The sequence below is a fragment of the Mustela erminea genome, chromosome X (genome assembly GCF_009829155.1).
Source record: "Mustela erminea isolate mMusErm1 chromosome X, mMusErm1.Pri, whole genome shotgun sequence".
NCBI lineage: Eukaryota > Metazoa > Chordata > Mammalia > Carnivora > Mustelidae > Mustela > Mustela erminea.
This window is the reverse complement of record NC_045635.1, coordinates 43574473-43597243: the sequence shown is the minus strand read 5'-3', so window position 1 is coordinate 43597243 and position 22771 is coordinate 43574473. Positions and strand designations below refer to the sequence as shown.

Here is a 22771-nt window from a genome sequence, read left to right as displayed (position 1 = left end):
ATAACACATCCTTTATCCACTTATCCATGGATGGACACTCAGCTGTTGTAAATAATGCTGCAATAAACATAAGGGTGCATGTATCTTTTAAAATTAGTATTTTCATTTTCTTTGGTTAAATAACCAGTAGTGGAATTACTGGATCCTATGGAAATTCTATTTTAATTTTTTGAGGAACCTCCATACTGTTTTCCAGAGTGGTTGCACCAGTTTGCATTCCCAGTAACAGTGTAAGAGGGTTCCCCTTTCCTCACATCCTCGCCAATACTTGTTGTTTACTGTGTTGTTGATTTTAGCCAGTCTGAGAGGTGTGAGATGATAGCTTGTTGTGGTTTTGACTTGTATTTCCCTCATGATGAGTGATATTTGAGCATCTTTTAAAGTGTCTGTTGGCCATCTGGATGTCTTCTTTGGAGAAGTGTCTGTTCATGTCTTCTGGCCATTTTTAAATTGGATTATTGGTGTTTTAGGTCTTGAGTTGTGTCAATTCTTTTTTTTTTAAGATTTTATTTATTTGACAGACAGAGATCACAAGTAGGCAGAGAAGCAGGCAGAGAGAGAGGAGGAAGCAGGCTCCCTGCTGAGCAGAGAGCCCAATGCAGGGCTTGATCCCAGGACCCTGGGATCATGACCTGAGCCGAAGGCAGAGGCTTTAACCCACTGAGCCACCCAGGTGCCCCATCAGTTCTTTATATATCTTAGATACTAACCCTCTGTCAGACATGTCATTTGCAAATATCTTCTCCCATTCCATAGGTAGCCTTATAGTTTTGTTGATTATTTCCTTCACTGTGCAGAGCTTTCTATTTTGATGTAGTCCCAATATTTTATTTTTGCTTTTATTTCCCTTTTCTGAGGGGACCTATCTAGAAAAAGTTACTACAACTGATGCCAGACAAGTTACTGTCTGTGCTTTCTTCTAGGACTTTATGGTTTCATGTCTCACATTTAGGTCTTTCACCCATTTTCAATTTGTTTTTGTGTATGGCATAAGAAAGCGGTCCAGTTTCTTTCTTTTGTTTGTTAATGTCCAGTTTTCCCAACACAATTTGTTGAAGAGACAATTTTTTCCCATTGGATAGTCATTCCTGCTTTGTTGAAGATTAACTGACCGTATAATTATGGGTTTACTTCTGGTTTTCTATTCTGTTCCACTGATCTGGATGTCTATTTTTGTGCCATTATCATACTGGTTTCTTTCTATTTTTATTTTATTTTATTTTTCAGTGTTCCAAAATTCATTATTATGCAACACACCCAGTGCTCCATACAATACATGCCCTCCACAATACCCACCACTAGACTCACCCAACCCCCTCCTTCCAAAACCCTCGGTTTGTTTCTCAGAGTCCACAGTCTCTCGTGGTTTGTCTCTCCCTCCGATTTCCCCCAACTCACTTCTCCTCTCCATCTCCCAATGTCCTCTGTGCTACTCCCTATGCTCCACAAGAAAGTGAAACCATATGATAATTGACTCTCTCTGCTTGACTTATTTCACTCAGCATAATCTCCTGCAGTCCCGTCAATGTTGATACAAAAGTTGGGTATTTATCCTTTCTGATGGAGGCATAATATTTCATTGTATATATGGACCATATCTTTTTTATCCATTTGTCCGTTGAAGGGCATCTTGGTTCTTCCCACAGTTTGGCAACTGTGGCCATTGCTGCTATGAACATTTGGGTACAGATGGCCCTTCTTTTCACTACATCTGTATCTTTGGGGTAAATACCCAGTAGTGCAATTGCAGAGTCATACAGTAACTCTATTTTTAATTTCTTTTTTTTTCTTTTTTTAATTTCTTAAGGAATCTCCACACTGTTTTCCAAAGTGGCTACACCAACTTGCATTCCCACCAACAGTGTAAGCAGGTTATCCTTTCTCCACATCCTCTCCAACACACGTTGTTTACTATCTTGTTAATTTTGGCCATTCTAACTGGTGTAAGGTGGTTTCTCAATGTGGTTTTGATTTGGAACTCCCTGATTGCTAAGGATGATGAACATTTTTTCATGTGTCTGTTAGCCATTTGTATGTCTTCTTTGGAGAAGTGTCTGTTCATGTCGTCTGCCCATTTTTTGGCATTATTATCTGTTTTGTGTGTGTATTGAGTTTGAGGAGTTCCTTATAGATCTTGGATATTATACTGTTTTGATTACTACAGCTTTGTAATATAACTTGAAGTCCAGAATTATGGTACCTCTAGCTTTGCTTTCCTTTCTCAAGATTGCATTGGCTATTCTGGGTCTTGTGTTTCCATACACATTTTAGGAGAGTTTGTTCCAGTTCTGTGAAAAATACTGTTGATAATTTGACAGAGATTGCATTGATGTGTAGATTGCTTTGGGTAGTATAGACATTTTGACAATATTTTTTCTTTCAATGAATGAGCATGGACTATCTTTCCATTTCTTTGTGTCATCTTCAGTTTCTTTCATCAATGTTTTAGTTTTCAGAGTACAGGTCTTTCACTTCTGTGGTTTCATTTATTCCTAAGTATTATATTATTTTGGGTGCAATTGTAAACAGGACTGATTCCTTAATTTCTCTGTCACTTCATTATTGGTGTATAGAAATGCATCAGATTTCTATACATTGATTTTGTATCCTACAACTTTATTGAATTGACTCAGCAGTACTACCAGTTTTTTGGTGGAGTCATTCTGGTTTTCTATATATAGTATCATGTCAACTGCAAATAGTGAATGTTTGACTCCCTCCTTGCCCATTTGGATGCCTTTTATTTCTTTGTGTTGTCTGACTGCTGTGACTTGTATTTCCAGTACTATGTTGAGTAACAGTGGTGAGAGTGGACACCCTTGTCTTGTTCCTGACCATGGAAAAGCTCCCAGTTTTTCCCTGTAAGAATGATGTTAGCTGTGGGTTTTTTGATAAATGATCTTTATTATGTTGAGGTATCTTTGTGGGTTTATTTCTGGGCTCTGTCTACTGTGCTATTGATCTATGTGTTGATTTTTGTTCCAGTACCATACTGTTTTGATTACTACAGCTTTGTAGTACATCTTGAAATCTGGGATTGTAATATCTCCAGTTTTGTTCTTTCTCAGGATTGCTTTGGCTATTTAGGGTCTTTTGTCATTCCATAAAAAGTTTATGATTATTGTTCTAGTTCTGTGAAAAATGCTGTTGGTAATTTGATAGGTATTTCATTGGATGTGTATATTGCTTTGGGTAGTATGGACATTTTAACAATATTTGTTTTCCCAATCCATGAACACGGAATATCTTTCCATTTATGTCATCTTTAATTTCATTCATCAGTGTTTTATAACATTCAGAGTACAGATCTTACACTGCCTCACTTAAGTTCATTATTTTTGGTGAAATTGTAAATGGGATTGTTTTCTTAATTTCTCTTTCTGCTACTTCCTTACTAGTGCATAGACTGCTTTAGATTGATTCTGCATTCTGCAGCTTTACTGAATTCATTTTTTTTGCCCTAGTAGTTTTTTGGTGGAGTCTTTTTAGGGTTCTCTATATACAGTATCATTTCATTTGCAGATAGTAAAAGTTTTACTTCTTCCTTAGCGATTTGGATGCCTTTTATTTCTTTTTGTTGTCTGATTGCTGTGGCTAGGACTTCGAGTAGTATGCTGAATAACAATGGTGAGAGTGGACATCCTTGTCTTGTTCCTAATCTTGGGGGAAAGCTCTGTTTTTTCACCATTTACTATGGCTGACTGCGGGCTTTTCATATATGGCCTTTATCATGTTGAGGTATGTTCCCTATAAAACTACTTTATTAAGGGTTTTTAGCATGAATGGATGTATACTTTGTTAGATGCTTTTTCTATATCTGTTGAAATGATCACATGATTTTTATCCTTTCTGTTGTTGATGTGGTGTGTCACACTGATTAATCGCAAATATTGAATCACCCTTGCCTCTGAGGAATAAATCCTACTTGATCATGGTGAATGATTTTTTAATGTACTGTTGGGTTCAGTTTGTTAATATTTTGTTGAAGATTTTTGCAGCTATGTTCTTAGAGATATTGGCCTGTAGTTCCCCTTTTTTATATTGTGTTTTTCTAGTTTTGTTATCAGATTAATGCTGGCTTCATAGAATAAATGTAGAAGCTTTCCCTCCTCTTATGTTTTTTGGAATAGTTGAGAACTCTTCTGTAAATGTTCTGTAGAATTCATCTATGAAGCCAGCTGGTCCTGGACTTCTGTTTGTTGGGGATTTCTTGATTGGTGATTCAGTTTCATTGCTGGTAATCAGTCTGTTCAAATTTTTTATCTCTTCCTAGTTCAGTTAAGGAAGGTGATTTTTTTTTCCCTAGGAATTTGTCCACTTATTCTAGGTTGTCCAATTTGTTGATGTATAATTTTTCATAATATTCTCTCATAATCCTTTGTATTTCTGCACCATCAGTTGTTATTTCTCTTCTTTCTCTTCTGATTTTGTTTATTTCTCTCTCTCTCTCTCTTTTGGTAAGTCTGATTAAAGGTTTATCAATTTAGTTTGTCTTTGCAAAGAACCAGCTCCTGATTTTATTGATCTATTCTATTGGTTGTTTAATTTCTATTTCACTTATTCTGCTCTCATTTTTATTATTTTCTTCCTCGTACTGTTGTTGGATTTGGTTGTTTTCTTTTTTCTATCTCCTTAGATGTAAGGTTAGGTTTTTGATATTTTTGAGATTTGATATTTTTCTTGCTTTTTGAGGTAGGCCCATATTGCTATAAACTTCCCTCTTCAAATATCCTTTCCTATATCCCAAAGGTTCAGGATTTTGTGTGTTCATTTTCACTTGTCTCAATGTTTTGTTTTGTTTTATTTTTTTATGTCCCCTTGACCTATTCATTGTTTAGTAGCATGCTATTTAACCTCCTTGTATTTGTTTTCTTTCCTGATTTTGCCCAGCGGTTGATTTCTAGTTTCACAGCATTGTGTAAGAAAAGATGCATGATATGACTTCAGTCATCTTGATTTTTTTGAGACTTATTTCATGGCCTAACATGTGATCTATCTGGAGAGCATTCCATATGCACTTGAAAAGAATGTCTATTCTACTGCTTTAGGATAGAATATTCTAAATATATCTGTTAGACCCATCTGGCCCAAATTGTCATTTAAGTCACTGTTTCCTTTTGATCTCTTGGATGATTTATCCATTGATGTAAGTGAGCTGTTATAATACCAGCTATTATTTTATCATTATAAATTACTTCTTTTATTTTTTCATTTATTCACAATTTGTTTTTTCAAAGAGGTAAAGCATTTGGCTGTATGATACAGATACACCTTTATTTAAACCACTAAAAGATGGTTTCTGTAATTTGCCACCAAATGTATTCCTTGCTGATTTATATAGCTTTCTTCTTTCTTTTTTTGCATTATAATTTTTTAATTCAATTAATTAACATATAATGTATTCATTTCAGAGGTATAGGTCTGTGATTCATAAGTCTTATATAATACCCAGTGCTCTCCTTAATATCACATACCCTTCTTAATGTCCATTTATCCCTCCTTAATGTCCATTTATCCCATAATGTCCAGTTATCCCATCCCTATACGTCCCTCCCCTCCAGCAACCCTGTTTGTTTCCTATGATTAAGAGTCTCTTATAGTTCATCTCCCTCTCTGGTTTCATCTTGTTTTATTTTTTCCTCTCATCCCCTATAATCCTGTTTTGTTTCTTAAATTCCACATACCAGTGAGATCATATGATAATTGTCTTTCTCTGATTGACTTATTTCACTTAGTATAATACCCCTTACTTTCATCCACATCATTGCAAATGACAAGATTTAGTTTTTTGATGGCTGCTTAATATCCCTGTGTGTCTGTGTGTGTGTGTGAGTGTGTGCATGTGCATGTGCACACACGTGCACATGCGTATGTATACACCAGATCTTTATCCATTCATCTGTTGATAGACATCTGAGCTTTTTCTGTAGTTTGGCTATTGTGGACATTGCTGCTATAAACATCGGGGTGCAGATGTCCCTCCACATCACTACATTTGTATCTTTGGGGTAAATGCATAGCAGTGCAATTGCTGGGTCATAGGAAAGCTCTATATTCAGCTTTCTGAGGAACCTCCATACTGTTTTCCAGAGTGGCTGCACAAGCTTGCATCCCCACCAACAGTATAAGAGGGTTCTCCTTTCTCCACATCCTCACCAACATTTGTTGTTTCATGATTTGTTAATTTTAGCCATTCTGACATGTGTGAGGTGGTATCTCATTGGGCTTTTGATTTGTATTTCACTGATATCATGTGATGTGGAACATTTTTTCATGTGTCTGTTGACCATTTGTAGGTCTTCTTTGGAGAAATGTCTGTCATGTCTTCTGCCCATCCATTTGGATTATTTGGTTTTTGGATGTGGAGTTTCATAAGTTATTTATAGATCTTGGATACTTGCCCTTTATATGATATGTAATTTGCAAATATCTTCTCTCATTCTGTCAGTTGTCTTTTGGTTTTGCTGTGCAAAAGCTTTTCATCTTGATGAAGTCCCAATAGTTCATTTTTGCCTTTATTTTCCTTACCTTATAGTGAAAGGAAATGGACCAGTTTCATTCTTCTGCACGTTGCTGTCCACTTTTCCCAACACCATTTGTTAAAGACATTGCCTTTTCCCCACTGAATATCCTTTCCTGATTTGTTGAATATTAATTGACCATAGAGCTGAGGGTTCATTTCTGGATTCTCTATTCTGTTCCATTTATCTATGTGTCTGTTTTTGTGCCAGTATCATACTGTCTTGATGATTATAACTTTGTAATAGAGCTTGAAGTCTAGAATTGTGATGCCACAAGTTTTGGTTTTCTTTTTCAACACTCCTTTAGCTATCCAGTGTCTTTTATAGTTCCATACAAATTTTAGCATTAAAATTTAGGTTCCCGTTCTGTGAACAAAGATGATGGTATTTTGTAGAGATTGCATTGAATGTGTAGGTTGCTTTAAGTAGCATAGACATTTTAACAATATTTATTCTTCTGATCCATGAGCATGGAATGTTTTCTATTTCTTTGTGTCTTCCTCAATTTCTTTCATGAGTGTTCTATAGTTTTCTGAGAACAGATCCTTTGCCTCTTTGGTTAGGTTTATTCCTAGGTATCTTATGGCTTTTTGTGCGACCATAAATGGGATTGATTCCTTGATTTCTTTTTCTTTTGCCTCATTGTAAGTATATAGAAATGCAACTGATTTCTGTACATTGATGTATATATCCTGCCAATTTGCTGAATTCTTGTATGATTTCTAGCAATTTGTGGGTGGAGTCTTGTGTTTTCCACATAGACTATCATGTCATCTGCAAAGAGTGAGAGTTTCACTTCTTCTTTGCCAGTTCAGATGCCTTTATTTCTTTTTATTTTCCAATTGCTGAGGCTGACTTCTAGGACTATGTTTAACAGCAGTGGTGATAATGGACATGTCTGTCATGTTCCTGACCTTAGGGGAAAAGCTCTCAGTTTTTCCCCCCATTGAAAATGAGATTTGCTGTGGGCTTTCCATAAATGGCTTTTATGATTACTCTATCCTTATACTGTGAAGAGTTTTAATCAAGAAAGGATGTTGTACTTTGTCAAATGCTTTTTCTATAGCTATTGAAAGGATCATATGGCTCTTGTCCTTTCTTTCAGTTATGTAGGATATCGCATTGATTGATTTACAGATGTTGAACCACCTTTGCAGCCCAGGAATAAATCCCAGTTGGTCGTGGTGAATAATCCTTTCAATGTACTGTTGGCTTCTGTTGGCTAGTATTTTGGTAAGAATTTTTCCATCCATGTTCATCAGGGATATTGGTCTGTAATTCTTTTTGGTAGGGTCTTTGATTTGGGGATCAAGGTAACACTAACCTCATAGAAAGAGTTTGGAAGTTTTTCTTCCATTCCTATTTTTTGAAACAGCTTCAGAAGAGTAGGTACTAATTTTTCTTTGAATATTTGCTACAATTCCCCTGGGAAGCCATCCAGCCCTGGGCTCTTGTTTGTTGGGAGATTTTTGATTACTGCTTCAATTTCCTTGATGGTTATAGGTCTGTTCAGCTTTCCTATTTCTTCCTGTTCCAGTCTTGGTAGTTTATAAGTTTCCAGGAATGCATCCATTTCTTCTAGATTGCTTAATTTGTTGGCATATAGTTGCTAGTAATCATTTTTAATAATTATTTCTATTTCCTTGGTGTTAGTCTTGATCTCTGCCCTGTCATTCATGATTTTATTAATTTGCGTCCTTTCCCTTTTCTTTTGAATAAATCTGGCCAGTGGTTTATTGATCTTATTAATTCTATTAAAGAACCAGCTTCTAGGTTCATTGATCTGTTCTACTGTCCTTTTGGTTTCTATTTCATTGATTTCTGCTCTGATCTTTATTATTTCTCTTCTCCTGCTGGGTTTAGGCTTTGTTTGTTGTTCTTTCTCAACAAGCTTTAGGTATAAGGTTAGGTTATATATTTGAGACCTTTCTTGTGTCTTGAGAAAGTCTTGTACTGCTTTATAATTTCCTCTTAGGACCACTTTTGCTGCATCCCAATGATTTTGAGCAGTTGTGTTTTCATTTTCATTTGTTTCCATGAATTTTTTTAATTCTTTAATTTCCTGGTTGACCCATTCATTCTTTAGTAGGATACTCTTTAGCCTTCATTTATTTCTTTCCAAATTTCTTTTTGGGACTGAGTTCCAGTTTCAAAGCATTGTGGTCTGAAAATATGCAGGGAATGATCCCAGTCTTTTGGTACTAATTGATACTTAATTTGAGACCCAGTATGTTATCTATTCTGGAGAATGTTCCATGTGCACTTGAGAAGAATGTGTGTTCTGTTGCTTTAAGATGGAGTGTTCTTAGGAAACAAATACAAATGTTATGGATCAAATGAAAAAGATTGAGAGAACACCCTCATTTGGGTAGGTCACTTTCAGCACTTGGAAGGAACTGCCATGGGGAATAAGGTAAAACATTACTGACAACTCAGGCAAACACCCAGGTCTGTTAAAATAATTAATAAAGACCCCATGCATATAAGAAAAAAAAAAAGATGGAGTGTTCTGGATAAGTGTGAAGTCCACCTGGTCCAGTGTGTCCCTCAAAGCCCTTATTTCCTTCTTGATCTTCTGCTTAGATGACCTGTCCACTTCAGTGAGGGAGGGTGTTAAATTTCCCTATTATTATTGTATTATTATCAATGTGTTTCTTTAATTTTGTTAGTAATTGTTTTTTTTTCCTATTTATTTATTTATTTATTTATTTGATTTTTTATTTTTTATAAACATATATTTTTATCCCCAGGGGTACAGGTCTGTGAATCACCAGGTTTACACACTTCACAGCACTCACCAAAGCACATACCCTCCCCAATGTCCATAATCCCACCCCCTTCTCCCAAACCCCCTCCCCCCAGCAACCCTCAGTTTGTTTTGTGAGATTAAGAGTCACTTATGGTTTTTCTCCCTCCCCGAGTCCCACATCGGGCTCCTTGCTCAGCCGGGAGCCTGCTTCTCCCTCTGCCTCTGCCTACCACTCTGTCTGCTTGTGCTCACTCTCGCTCCTCTCTCTCTCTGACAAATAAATAAGTAATTGTTTTATGTAAGTGCCTGCTCTCATGTTAAGGGCATAAATATTTATAATTGCTATATCTTCTTATTGGACAGACTCTTTAATTACAATATAGTGTCCTTCCTCATCTCTTATTCTAGTCTTTGGCTAAAATCTAATTTGTCTGATACAAGTATTGCCACCCCAGCTTTCTTTTGTTGTCTATTAGCATGATAAATGGTTTTTTATTTAAAAGGACATCTGGAGGTGTCTTTGGGTCTAAATATGTCTTTAAGATAGCATATCAGTGGGTCTTGCTTTTATCCAATCTGATATCCTATGTCTTTTGATTGGGGGCATTTAGCCCATTTACATTCAGAGTAACTACTGAAAGATATGAATTTAATGTCATTGCATTACCTGTAAAGTGACTGTTACTATATATTGTCTCTGTTCCTTTCTGGTCTATGTTACTTTAGTGCTCTCTCTTTGCTTAGAGGATCCCTTTTAACATTTCTTATAGGGATGGTTTAGTTATCACAAATTCTTTTAGTTTCTGTTTGTCCTAGAAGGTTTTTTTTTAATCACTCTATCTTTTTTTAATGACATCCTAGCTGGATAAAGTATTCTTGGCTCCATATTTTTCTCATTTAGCATCCTGAATATATCATGCCAGTCCTTTCTGGCCTGCTAGGTCTCTGTGGATAAGTCTTCTGTCAATCTAATGTTTCTACCCTTGTAGGTTATAGACTTCTTGTCATAAGCTGCTTAAAGGATTTTCTCTTTGTCTTTGGGATTTTCAAATTTCACTATTACATGTTGGGGTGTTGACCTATTTTTATTAATTTTGAGGGGGGTTCTCTGTGCCTCCTAGATTTTTATGCCTGTTTCCTTCCCCAAATTAGGGAGCTCTCCACTGTAATTTGCTCCAATATACCTTCTGCCCCCTCTCTCTTTTCTCTTCTTTTGGGATCCCAATTATTCTAATATTGTTCTGCTTTATGGTATCACTTATCTCTCATAATCTCTCCTTGTGATCCAGTAGTTGTTTATCTCTCTTTTTCTGAGCTTCTTTATTCTCCATCATTTGGTCTTCTATATTACTAATTCTCTCTTCTGTCTCATTTATCCTACCAGGAAGAGCCTCCCTTTTTTATTGCATCTCATTAATAGTCTTTTTTATTTCAACTGGTTAGATTTTAGTTCTTTTATTTCTCCAGAAATGGATTCTCTAGTGTCTTCTATACTTTCTTCAAGTATAGTTTCTTTATAATCATTATTCTGAACTCTTTCTTATGTCCATACTGATTAGGTCCCTGGCAGTCAGTACTGCCTCTTGTTCTCTTTTTTGAAGTTAGTTTTTCTGTCTTGTTATTCTGTCCAGAGAATAGATAAACAGGAGAACAAAATACTAAAATGGGAGCAACAACCCCAGGGAAATGTACACTAAATGAATCAGAAGAGACCCAAAACTGGGGAAAAAATTTTTTTAAAAAGATAATATAATCAGGTGAGTAGAATAGAGCAATACACTGGATTCTGTGCAGTGTAGAGAATACACTGGATTCTTTTGTTTGGTCTGTTTTAGAAAACTAGATCTCAAATTTGTAAAGAAAGAAAAACATATATGTAAAACATATATGTAAAAGAATAAAATGAAAGGATAGAATGTAACTATAAAAATGGAAATTAAAAGAAAAGAAAAAACAAAAGAGAAAACCAGCAACAAATAAAAAGAAGGAATATAAACAGGTGAACAGAACAGAGCAATACACTATCTACTGAGTGCATATTGGTCAGTTTGTTAGAAGAAACTATATCCCCAAATTGAAAGGAAATAAAAATGTATATATACAAAAATACAATTAAATACATTGAAAGGATAGGATGTAACTGTAAAGGTGAAAATTAAAAAAGACTTGAACAAAGCAAAAAAAAAGGAAGACGGGAAAAAAGAAAAAAGAATATGATTAGATAGGTGAATAGAACAAAACCATTCACTAGATTTTGGGTGTATTTTGGTCTACTAGAAGAAATTGCATCCCAAAATTATAAAGAAAGAAAAACTTACATATATTCAAAAATAAGTTATACACAAACAATGAATCCTGGAACACTACATCAAAATCTAATGATGTACTGTATGGTGACTAACATAACATAATAAAAAAATTATTAAAAATAATTGAATAATAAATAAATAAATACAATGAAGGGATAAAATGCAACTGTAGGGGCGCCTGGGTGGCTCAGTGGGTTAAGCCTCTATCTTCGGCTCAGGTCATGATCTCAGGGTCCTGGGATCAAGCCCCACATCAGGCTCTCTGCTCAGCAGGAAGCCTGCTTCCCCCTCTCTCTCTGCCTGCTGCTCTGCCTACTTGTGATCTCTCTCTCTCCCTGTCAAATAAATAAATAAAATATTTTTTAAAAACTGTAACTGTAAAAATGAAAATTTTAAAAGTTTTTTTAGAAAGAGTTAATAAAATAAATTGGTTGAAAAAAAGAAAGAAAAAATTTTGGAGGAGATTATGCTGAGTGAAATAAGTCAAGCAGAGAAAGTCAATGATCATATGGTTTCACTTACTTGTGGAACATAAGGAATAGCATGGAGAACATTAGGAGAAGGAAGGTAAAAATGAAGGGGGGGATTGGATAGGGAGATGAACTATAAGACACTATGGACTCTGAGAAACAAACTGAGGGTTTTAGAGGGGACGGGGGTGAGAGGATGGGTTGCCCTGGTGATGGGTATTAAAGAGGACACATATTGTGTAGAACACTGGGTGTTATAAGTAACCAATGAATCTTGGAACACTACATCAAAAACTAATGATGTACTGTATGAAGACATAACGATAAAAAAAATGTGAAAAATAATAAATAAAGATTTTTGTTCTGAAAAAACAAGTTCTAAAAAAGAGAGAATTTAAGTTGAAAGATTACAGAACCATGAATTCTATGTGCTGTATTCCCTTAGGGCTGGAGTTTTGCAGTTCTTGATTGGTAAACTTGGTCTTATCTGGATGATCTTGCTGATATTCTGGGGGAGAAGCCTGTTGCATTGATTCTCAAGTGTCTTTGCCCTAAGCAGAATTGTACTGCCCTTGCCAGGGAACCAGGCTATATAATCTACTCTGGTTTGCTCTATGTGGTTTTGTTCCCTTAAGGCTTTCCATATAGCTTTGGACGATGAGAATGAAAATGGCAACCTCTCAACCTCCCACCCCTGAGCAGAAGGCTGGGGTCCCCACTCCTCAGTGAACCCTCAGACAATAGCAGTCAGTCACTCTTGTCTCTCTCACCCAGCCTGTAACTGAGCATTTCTGTCTCAGGCACATGACACATTTCGGGTCACCAAAGCCTGCAGACTCCTGCAGTGTGCTCCCATGCTGCTCTTCCAAGGAGAGGAAGGGGGGTGGTCTCACTGGCTCTGCAGTTTGTTGGACTCTTCTCTGATAGCAGTCAACCGATTGTGCTGTGGTTCCCAGTTTATGGCAACCCTGAGCTGAAAGCCCACTCCTGGGCTCACTCTTCGCAGCCAGCTTCCCTGCTCTGAGGCCTGGGAGCTCTGTCACACTCAAGCATTCCCAATCTTACTGTGACCCCAAGGATCCTGAGACCACATTGTCCCAGCTAGAGTTTTGTGGCCCCCCCCCCACTTAGCCTGAGTGATGTCCCTCACTAGAGCCAACTTCTAAAAGTTCTGATTTATGTTCCACTGCTATATCACTTGTCAGCAGTTGGCTCATGGAGGCTCCCTCTCCCTGTAGCTTATATTCCCATATATCACCTCAGATTCACTTTTCCACACTTCCTACTTTGCAAAAAGTGGTTGCTTTTCTATTTGTAGAGTTTCAGCTATTCTTTTCTTACATCTCTCGTTGAGTTTGCAGGTGTTCAGAATGATTTGATAGCTATCTAGCTAAATCCCTGGGGCCAGATGAAATTAAAGTCTCCTACTTCTTCGCCATCTTGTAAATAAATCTTTCTTTATGTTTTTTAATAGCTACTTTATGCATCTGGGCGCTCCCATGTTGGGTGCATAAGTATTTACAATTGTTATATCTTCCTGTTGGATTGTTCCTTTTATGATTATATAGTGTCTTTCTTTGACTCTTGTTAGAGTCCTTGTTTTATTTATTTTTATTTTTTTAAAGATTTTATTTATTTATTTGATGGAGAGAGACCATGAGAGAGGGAGACCATGGAGAGAGAGGGAACACAAGCAGGGGGAGTGGGAGAGGGAGAACCAGGCTTCTCTCTAAGCAGAGAGCCCAATGTGGGGCTCAGTTCCAGGACCCCAGGATCATGACCCAAGCCAAAGACAGAATCTTAATGACTAAGCCACCCAGGCACCCCAAGTCTTTGTTTTAAAAGTCTACTTTATCCAATACAAGAATTGCTACCCTGGCTTTCTTTTCATTCCTATTGACATGATAAATGGTTTTCTATCCCTTAACTTTCAATCTGCATGTGTCTATAGGTTTGAAATGAGTCTCTTGTATTCAGCATATAGGTGGGTCTTGCTTTTTTATTCACTATGTCACCTTATGCCCTTTGAGTCCTTTACATTCAAAGTAATTATTGAAAGTTATGTACATATTACCATTTTGTTACTCATTTTACAGTTGTTTTTGTACTTCTTCTCTGTTCCTTTCTTCTCTTGCTCTCTTCTTTTGTGGTTTGCTGGCTTTCTTTTGTGATATACTTGGATCCCTTTTTCTTTATTTTTTGCATATCCACTATCAGTTTTTGATTTGTGGTTACCCTTAGCTTTGTATATAACATCTTCTGCATATAGGAGTCTATATTAAGTTGATGGTCACTTAAGTTTGAACTCATTCTGAAAGAACTAAATTTTTATCCCTCTTCTACTCCACTTTACATTGTTTCATTTTGTGAATCCCTTAGCTGATTTTTATAGATATACTTAATTTTACTGTGTCTGTGCTTCCTAGTTTTCTTAGTCCTGCTTATGGTTTTTCCTTTCCACTCAAAGAGTCTTCTTTAACATTTTTTTTTAAGTCTGGTTCAGTGGTGATGAATTCTTTTAACTTTTCTTTGTCTGAGAAACTATCTTTCCTTCTTTTCTGAACAATAGCCTTGCTAGATAGAGTATTCTTGGCTACAGGGTTTTTTTCTTTCACCACTTTGAATATATTATGGAAATCCCTTCTGGTCTGCAAAGTTTCTGCTGAAAATCAACTGATAGACTTACGGACTTTTTTCTTGTATGTAACTGTTTTCTCTTGCTGTTTTTAAAATTCTCTTTATCACTACTTCTTGCCATTTTTATTATTATGTGTCTTGGTGTGAACCTCCTTGAGCTAATTTTGTTGGGGGCTCTCTGTGTCTACTGGATCTGGATTTTTGTTTCTTTCTCCATATTAAAGAATATTTTCAGCTATTATTTCTTTAAATAAATTTTCTACCCTCTCTTCTGTCTCTTCTCCTTCTGGGATCCACATAATGTGAATAGTGTTATGCTTGATGGTGTCACTGCATTCCCTTAATCTATTCTCATTCTTTATTACTCTTTTTTCTTCCCCCTGTTCAGCTTGACTGTTTTCTATTACTCTATTCTCCAGGTCGCTGATCTGTTCTGCTTCATCTAGTCTACTATTTATTCCCTCTAATGTATTTTTAATTTCAGTTATTCAGTTTTTCAACTTCAATTGGTTCTTTTTTATGTTTTCTATCTCTTTGTTGAGGATCTCACTGAGGTCCTCCACTCTTTTCTCAAGTCAAGTGACTATCTTTATGACCATCACTTTAAATTTTCTATCAGGTATATTGTTAGCTCTGTTTTGTTTAGCTGTCTTGCTGTGATTTTGACCTGTTCTTTCATTTGTGACATATTCCTCTGTCTCACCATTTTTTCTAAATCTCTGTATCTGTTTCAATGTGCTAGGAAAGTCAGCTATGCTGCCTGCTCTTGAAAGCAGTGACGTTATGAAAAAGAGTTCCCATAGTGCCCTGTAGTGCAATGTCCCCTGTTCCTCAGAATGTGGTACTTCAAGGGTCTCTCCTATATGTGTTGCATGTGCCCTGCTATTGTGGCTGAGCTGCATTTGCCTTCAGTCCGCTCATCTGCAATGGCTCTCTTTGCCTGGTGTGGGCAGTGTTTCATCCCTGTTTTGTTAATGGGCAAGTTTGGGGCCACACTGGGCTTGAGCTGGGTCAGACCAGGCACTTGTCAAAGCTGCAGACACCAAACTGCAGGATGCTTTCCCCGTGTTGCCCCCTGAAAGGCTTTTGTTAGTAGGCAGGATATTCTCCCTGTGTTGCCCCCGGAGCTTTCATTGGTGGTTGGGCCCTGCTATCAAACCAAATGTCTCCCCCCAGCCCATTGCTGCATTTGTAGTTGAAATGCGTATGTGGTTTTCTTCCCCTCTCTCCAGGGCAAGAGTCACTCTGGATTGACATGTTGGATGGGGTGGGTCTTCTGCTAGGGGTGTGTTGAATGGAGTGGGTCTTCAGGAATATGCAGGGAGCAGGGCGCCTGGTGTTAGCAAGGTGTGTGCTAATCTCTGGGGGAGGGGACCTGTAGCTGCTTTGGAGAATTATTGAGGATGGGTTGAAGGGGGCAGGTCCACAGAAGTGCATGGGGGTGAGGTGTGCTGTTAGCAAGCTAGGTGGAAAGTATTCCTATTTGTTCCCAAAGGTGTCTGTGTATCTAGGCTGGGAGCAGAGGGTAGGAAATAGAACCTTCCAGCTCTTTTGTTCTTGGAGAAGTCTCCTAAGGATCCCTGCCCTCCCAGCCCACATTCTGAGAGTGGTAAATTAATCTCCTTCCTGTATGTACCAATTGTTTTTCAAATTGCTACTTCGATGCTGTATTTCAGTAGGGTTGTTTGTTTTGTTGTGTCTTTAAGGGCAGAAACTCAGTTTTCTACTGCCTTCTAGCTCTTCCAGGGCTGAGCCCACTGACTTTTAAAGTTCTTGGTGTTGAGACTCACTGATTGTAGGAACTTGCAAAGTTAAATCCTCCTGTTTTTCAAAGCCATGTTTTTCATGGGGATTTGTCTTCCCAGTGTGGGTCCCCCATGCCTGAGGTGACTGGTGTGGTGTCTTCTCTCCCTTCTCTGTGCCTGTGGTGTTCCTCCCTCCTGCATAGAGTCTTGTAGGTCAGTTTGGTTCCCAATCACGTCCCTGCCCTTCCTACCACTGTCAGTATGGCCTCTTTTCTATGTTTAGCTGTGAATAGTATGTTTTGCCAGTCTTTGGGTCATCTTCAGTGTTATTTACACCAGTGTGGCTTTTATCTAGGTATGTTCATGAGATGAGGTAAGCTTAGGATCCTTCTGTTCTGCCATCTTCCTGGAAGTCCCAGAACCCTCTTTTTAATGAAAGCAAGTGTACCTTTCACTGGAAATCTTTTTCATTGGGAATTGTAAAAGAAAGGGAAGGCTGATAAACCTCTATTATGGGAAAAGTCCAGCTTCATCACATTTCCATCTTTCACCAAATGAAGAGTAACATTATGCATCCTAACACATGTACCATGTACCTCAGCATGTACCAAGCATCTGCCCACACCTAGACACAAGTGTACACCAAGCATGTATGCACATGGTTGTATAGCAGAACATGTACAAATACATGCTAGAAATATACCCACATTAATTTCTAAAACAAAAATAACAACAACAATAACTAACACTTGTATAGCACCCTGTGCTAGGAAACGTTTAAGGATTTTTAATGCATTAATTTATTTAATCTCCACAATTGCCCTAGAATATAAAAGCACATAGAGGTAAAGTAAATTGTGTCCGGTCACAAACTATTCAGTAATGGAGCAGGAAATCAAGCCATAATCACTCAGTGCATTCCCCAAATACACACATATACAAAGGCAGACACTAGGCACCCATGCAGAAGCACATCCACATCTGTAGGAGCATGCCCATGAAAACACCAATCCAGAAATGTTTAACTTTCCTCAAGTTTGCCATGTTACGTATCATTTTACAATCAGTCTGACACAAGAAAAATTTGGCAACATACATTGATGCCTGCAGCTGCTCAGAAACAAATGATATCTGTTTGATGCCCTAACACCCTTTGGTTATCTCATCACATCTACCAAGTACTTCTTTCCCCAAACTTTTATTTCATCAGCTTTTTTTGCTCAGAGTTCCCAGCCAACAACCACCCCTCCTTACCTCTCACATACCTCCCAGCTCCTCATTCTGTCCTTTCAAGTACTGGTCCCTCATAACAATGCCCTGTCCCCTTCATCCTTATACAGAGTGACATAATGTATGACAAACTCAGTGTCCTGATTGATATCCTGGCTGAGGAGGCAGCAGTTGAAAAAAGTACTACAGTATATGCAGATGATGCCAAGGCAGATGGAAAACCCTTCATCCCTCAAATAGACCACATAGCCAAGTGCAAGTTGGAGCTGGCCACAAAGGCCCAGAATCTCCAGAAATCCTTGAAGCTCATCATATTTCAAGTTGAACAAGGTAAGGTCCCAGAGTTGTGGTGATTGAAGTAAGGTAAGTGAAGTTTCCGGTGAATGAATTTCTATGTAGCAAGGAAGTCCCTTTGGCTGGCCTCTGACTTTTAGCCATGGTACCTTCTCCTGCCTTGGTACCTTTAATATAACCTCAGCCAAGTTTCCCAGAAAGAAGGTAAATCTCCATTCTGCACTGTGAATGTAGTAAACAACCCATTTGCTTCTATTTCTGTAGTTTCCAAGTAGTGGAGATGTAGCCATAATCTTATCACAACTAACCCTCAGCCTGCTCCAACAACACATAAGTCAGATTTATATGTGCAGCTTGTGCCCATGGGACAGAAAAAGGCACCCCTAGTAGGATAGGGATTGAACCTATGAGCTTTAGCACAAGTTGAGCACCTGAGCTATACAAAATATAGGCTGGTAAAAGGAAGGAGACTTCTCAAATATTCTTGGAATAGATGAAACATTTGAATAAAAGGATGGCATGGTCCTAGAGGCTCAAGTCTGGAAAAAAAAAAAAAAGCCATGTGAGTAAATTAATTAACGAAGAGGTGATCATTGAGACAGAAGAAGAGGGTTTCCCACCTTTTTCCCCTGCACCAGGTCCTGGGCTTCTACTCACATTTACTGGGTGACAGAAAAAGAGTAACCAGTAAAATGGAAAGCTCAGGCATGGTTATGAAGAGACATGGGGGCAATACTGTAGGAAAACGAAGACTACAAACAGCATTGTCGGGGAGAGGAGATAGTCAACCGGATGTCTCTACTGTTTACCCACACACTGACTGGCATTAACTATAAAAAAGAGATGCCTAAGAAATGCTCAACAAATATAATCAATATTCCTTCCTTTCTTCCTTACTTCCTGCCTCCCTCACCCCTCCCTTCCTTTCTCCCTCTCTCCTCTCCTCCCTCTCTCCCTCCTTTCCTACTTTCTCCCTCCCTCCCACCCTTCCTTCCTTCCTACCTTCCCTTTTCCCTTCTTCCCTCCCTCCCTATTTCCCTCCTACCTTGCTTTCTTTCCCTCCTTCCTTCCTTTTTTCCTTCCACTTTTACTCCATAGTTCTGGATGAGCAAAGCCGACAGACAATATCGGTTAAGAACTTCACTTCAACTTTCTTCCTGGAAGATGACTCAGAAGATATTCGCCAGATGAGCCCAAGACACCGTAAGGATCTTTCTCTCCCTTTCTTATTCTAGTCTTCATCACTGTCTTCGAGTTCCCAGAGAATAAGGATGTGTTCTCATGCATCTTTCTTTAGCCATAATCTTACTCTGCAGTAGATATCCCTCCCTCTTTCCCAGAAACCTCACAGTATATGATCCCCTGTCAACATCCAGAAGTAATGACCTCATTAGGTACTTTGAAAGGACAGCCTGAGGAAACCCAAGATTTGAACCTGTTTTCACTGCCAGCAAGCAAGCAGCTCAGTTTTAATATTCTCTCAGAGAAAGTCCCTGTCCATCTAAGATGATCCCTCTTTGGATTGAAAACCTTGATTATAATCTAAGAAAAAGTCACTGAGTTTGACCCTGGTCCCACATAGAAAATAGGGTGAAATGCAAATGAGGGGAAGGGCTTTCTTGTTTGTATCTAACAGCAAGGTGATGTCTTTTGTGTCTAGGTTCTCGTCTTGGCACTTTGTCTTCTATATCTTCTCTCAAAAGTGAAGACCTAGATAACCTCAATTTAGAGCACTTACATTTTACACCAGAAACTATGTAAGTATTTGGCCCTACCACCATTTTATAACTTCCTTCTTTCTCTGGTTAAAACAATAGTCTAAAGATATCTAGAGTCAAATCTGGACTCCACTTCCTAGTTGTGTGAGCTTACAAAAGTAATTCAACCTTAGTTTCTCTTTATAAATTGAAGATAATTGTAGAATTAGCCACATATGTTTCTTGTGTTTTACTTGCATTGAACAGTGCTCAGCACCCATAGTTAAGTGCTATATGTGTTAACAGTAATTACTGTTATTCTTATTATAAATACTTAATAAATTTTAGCTATTGTTATTTCAAAGGATCTGTTTTTCCACTGTTGCTTTTAACAGTAAATAATTGGAGGCGCTAAAAAATAAATGAGCACTAATGGGACTAGTTACAAAATTTAAGGGCATCTTTTTCATTAGCCCTACCTGTTTAAAATACTCCCAGCAGCCAGGTTCCACCACATTCTCCTTTTGAGTTCCATTAAGAAGGTAAGTTTGGACATCAGCTAGAGAAACTCCAATCTCCAGACTGCAGTTGAGGGAGGCAAATCTCATGTGTGAGAGATGTGGGGTCAGTTTTGTAATGAATAAAAAAGTTATCTATGATTGAGTAACTGAACTGTACTCATTTTCAGTTTCTTAAAAGAAGGACACAGCTGGCAATTATTTCAGTTAACTGCAGCTTCTCATTTATTTCTATCTCCAACCCTACACCCCTCTACTTCAACACTGGCTTCATGTCTGAAGTCTCATGGACCTACCTTATGAGTTTTAATCAGTGGTATACTGCCAAATGTTTTTGGTTTTGGGGTTTGGGGTTTGTTGTTGTTGTTGTTTTGGTTTGTGGTTTTTGTTTTTGTTTTTGTTTTGTTTTGTTTGTTTGTTTTTTGCCAAGTGTTTAACAACCAGCTCTCCAGGGGAAAAAAGTCCTGAATTATTCCTGGTACAAACCCTCCCACCATGACCTATTTCTAGCTACTGATATAATTCCATTGAAGGCAGAACTGGGATAATAGGCATAATCAGCTTATATGAGCTGGTCCTACCTGGCTCCAACATACTACTGGTTTTGATGCTGACACTCAAGAAGAATGCAGAAGAATAAAAAAAAAAAAACTGCCTGGCTTTTTTGGCTGTGTGTATTTCTACCCTCTTTTATCAGTCTTCTCCCTCAAATGTGTAGTCACTTTGCCCTTTGATGTGAAAGTGCTACAAAGGAGTTCAGACATCTCTGAAAACAGTAGTGTAGACTTCACTTTCATCATACATTTTTATCTGAGATACTTAAAAGTTCTTTATTCAAATAAGTCAATTACTATTGCCCTCTATTATATGTGAAGAACATATTGACCATTCATATCTAGTGGCCTCCAAAGATGATTTCTTTATTATGAATTCTAATCCCACTGAATCCTCCCACCTGGCTGGGTGCACTTTCTTAAAGCAAACAAGCTAGTTGTTAACACAATGATCTATATGTGCCTGTCGCAAATATAAGTCTCGTGCCCAATGTAGGGGAGGCCCTCCCTTAGTGGTTTTCAATCATGCAGGTAAAGCCTCCAGCTTAATGATAATGGCACTTCTTTCTTGCACCAATGTCTGTCCTCTTCTTTCCTTTGGCTAATTTCAGACGTTTCAAAGAAAGATGTGTCATGAACAACTATTTTGGAATTGGACTGGATGCTAAAATTTCTCTCGAATTCAACACCAGAAGAGATGAACACCCAGGGCAATACAAGTAAGAAAAAGAAACTTCCCTCCCTACATGCAAACACACAATTATAATATGCACATATATTCCTACATCCCCTACCTTTCAGATAACCAAGAGAAAGAAAGAGGTTCTTTAGAAGTAAAACTCGCTGGTCCCAACATTAGCCTAGTGGGGGGGGGGGGCTTGCTCTAAATGTTGACCTGATTTGTGATGACTCTGCACTGGCATCCTGAACTCGGGGCTACCTACATCGTTTAGACCAATAGACTGCTGTGTAACACAGCTCCTGGTGTTACTACTATTGAAAACGGATTACACTGACACGATTCAGCAAATTTTCTACTTTTGTTCTGTCTGTGAGAGCTTGACCAGGTCCTAGTAGGGGCTTAAGTCTGTTTTTGCTTGGCAAGGCTACAAATTATCAAAGCTTGCCCTGCTGTGTCTTGGTGTTCCTAACCTGGTTCCCCTGGATCCATTGATTTTACCCAATCTGGTGTTATGTTACTTGGCACCCTTTAGTAATTTTGTACTAAGGTGGCCTCAGAGTCCTTGTAAATTGAAACTACAAGAAAAAAAGCATGCACCCCACAACCACCCCTGCCACCTGCCACCAGAACCTCTTTCTCAGAGCATACCTAGGCTGAGGATCAAGTACATTATCAGATATGTGCTTTGCAAATATTATTTTCTGGTTGCTTGTCTTTTTTATGACTCATTTTATAGTAAACATTTTTAAATAGATATGTGTAGATGTACACAGAAGAAGGTTTATAATTATAAAACAATGTTACCAGTAATTGTTTCATAGGGATTCAATTGCAGGGTGATTTTCCTTTCTACTTTATATATTTATTTTTTTAATTATTGTAGTATAATTGATATATAATCTTATATTAGTTTCAAGTGTACAATGTATTGATTCAGCAATTCTATACATTGCTCAATGCTCACCAGGATAAGTGTAGTTACCATCTGTCACCATACAATACTATTAAGATATTATTGACTCCATTCCCTATGCTGCATATATCATCTCTGTGACTTATTTGTATTATAACTGGACGTTTGTACCTGTTAATCCTCTTTATCTATCTTGCTCATCTCCCCACCCATGTCCCCTCTAGCAACCACCAGTTTGTGCTCTGTATTTATGAATCTTTTTCTGTTTATTTTTTGTTTTTAGTTTCCACATTTAAGTGAAATTATACAGTATTTGTCTTTCTCTGTCTGACTTATTTCACTTAGCATAATACTCTCTGGGTCCATCCATACTGTCACAAATGACAAGATTTCATTCAGTTGCTTGTCTTTTTTTGTTGTCATCTGTCTTAATTTTCTTAAAATAAAAAAAA

At 37.8% G+C, this 22771-nt stretch overlaps 1 protein-coding gene across 1 annotated transcript in view; it reads left to right on the top strand.

Moving 5' to 3' along the window:
* The window catches only part of DGKK (diacylglycerol kinase kappa), a 182360-nt gene that overhangs the window by 136084 nt on the left and 23505 nt on the right, over nucleotides 1–22771 (top strand). The window contains exons 15-18 of the mRNA XM_032331531.1: nucleotides 17772–17991; nucleotides 19054–19158; nucleotides 19616–19712; nucleotides 21336–21443. Of these exons, the coding sequence (XP_032187422.1) occupies nucleotides 17772–17991; nucleotides 19054–19158; nucleotides 19616–19712; nucleotides 21336–21443 (530 nt within the window). The remainder of the gene's footprint in view (nucleotides 1–17771; nucleotides 17992–19053; nucleotides 19159–19615; nucleotides 19713–21335; nucleotides 21444–22771) is intronic.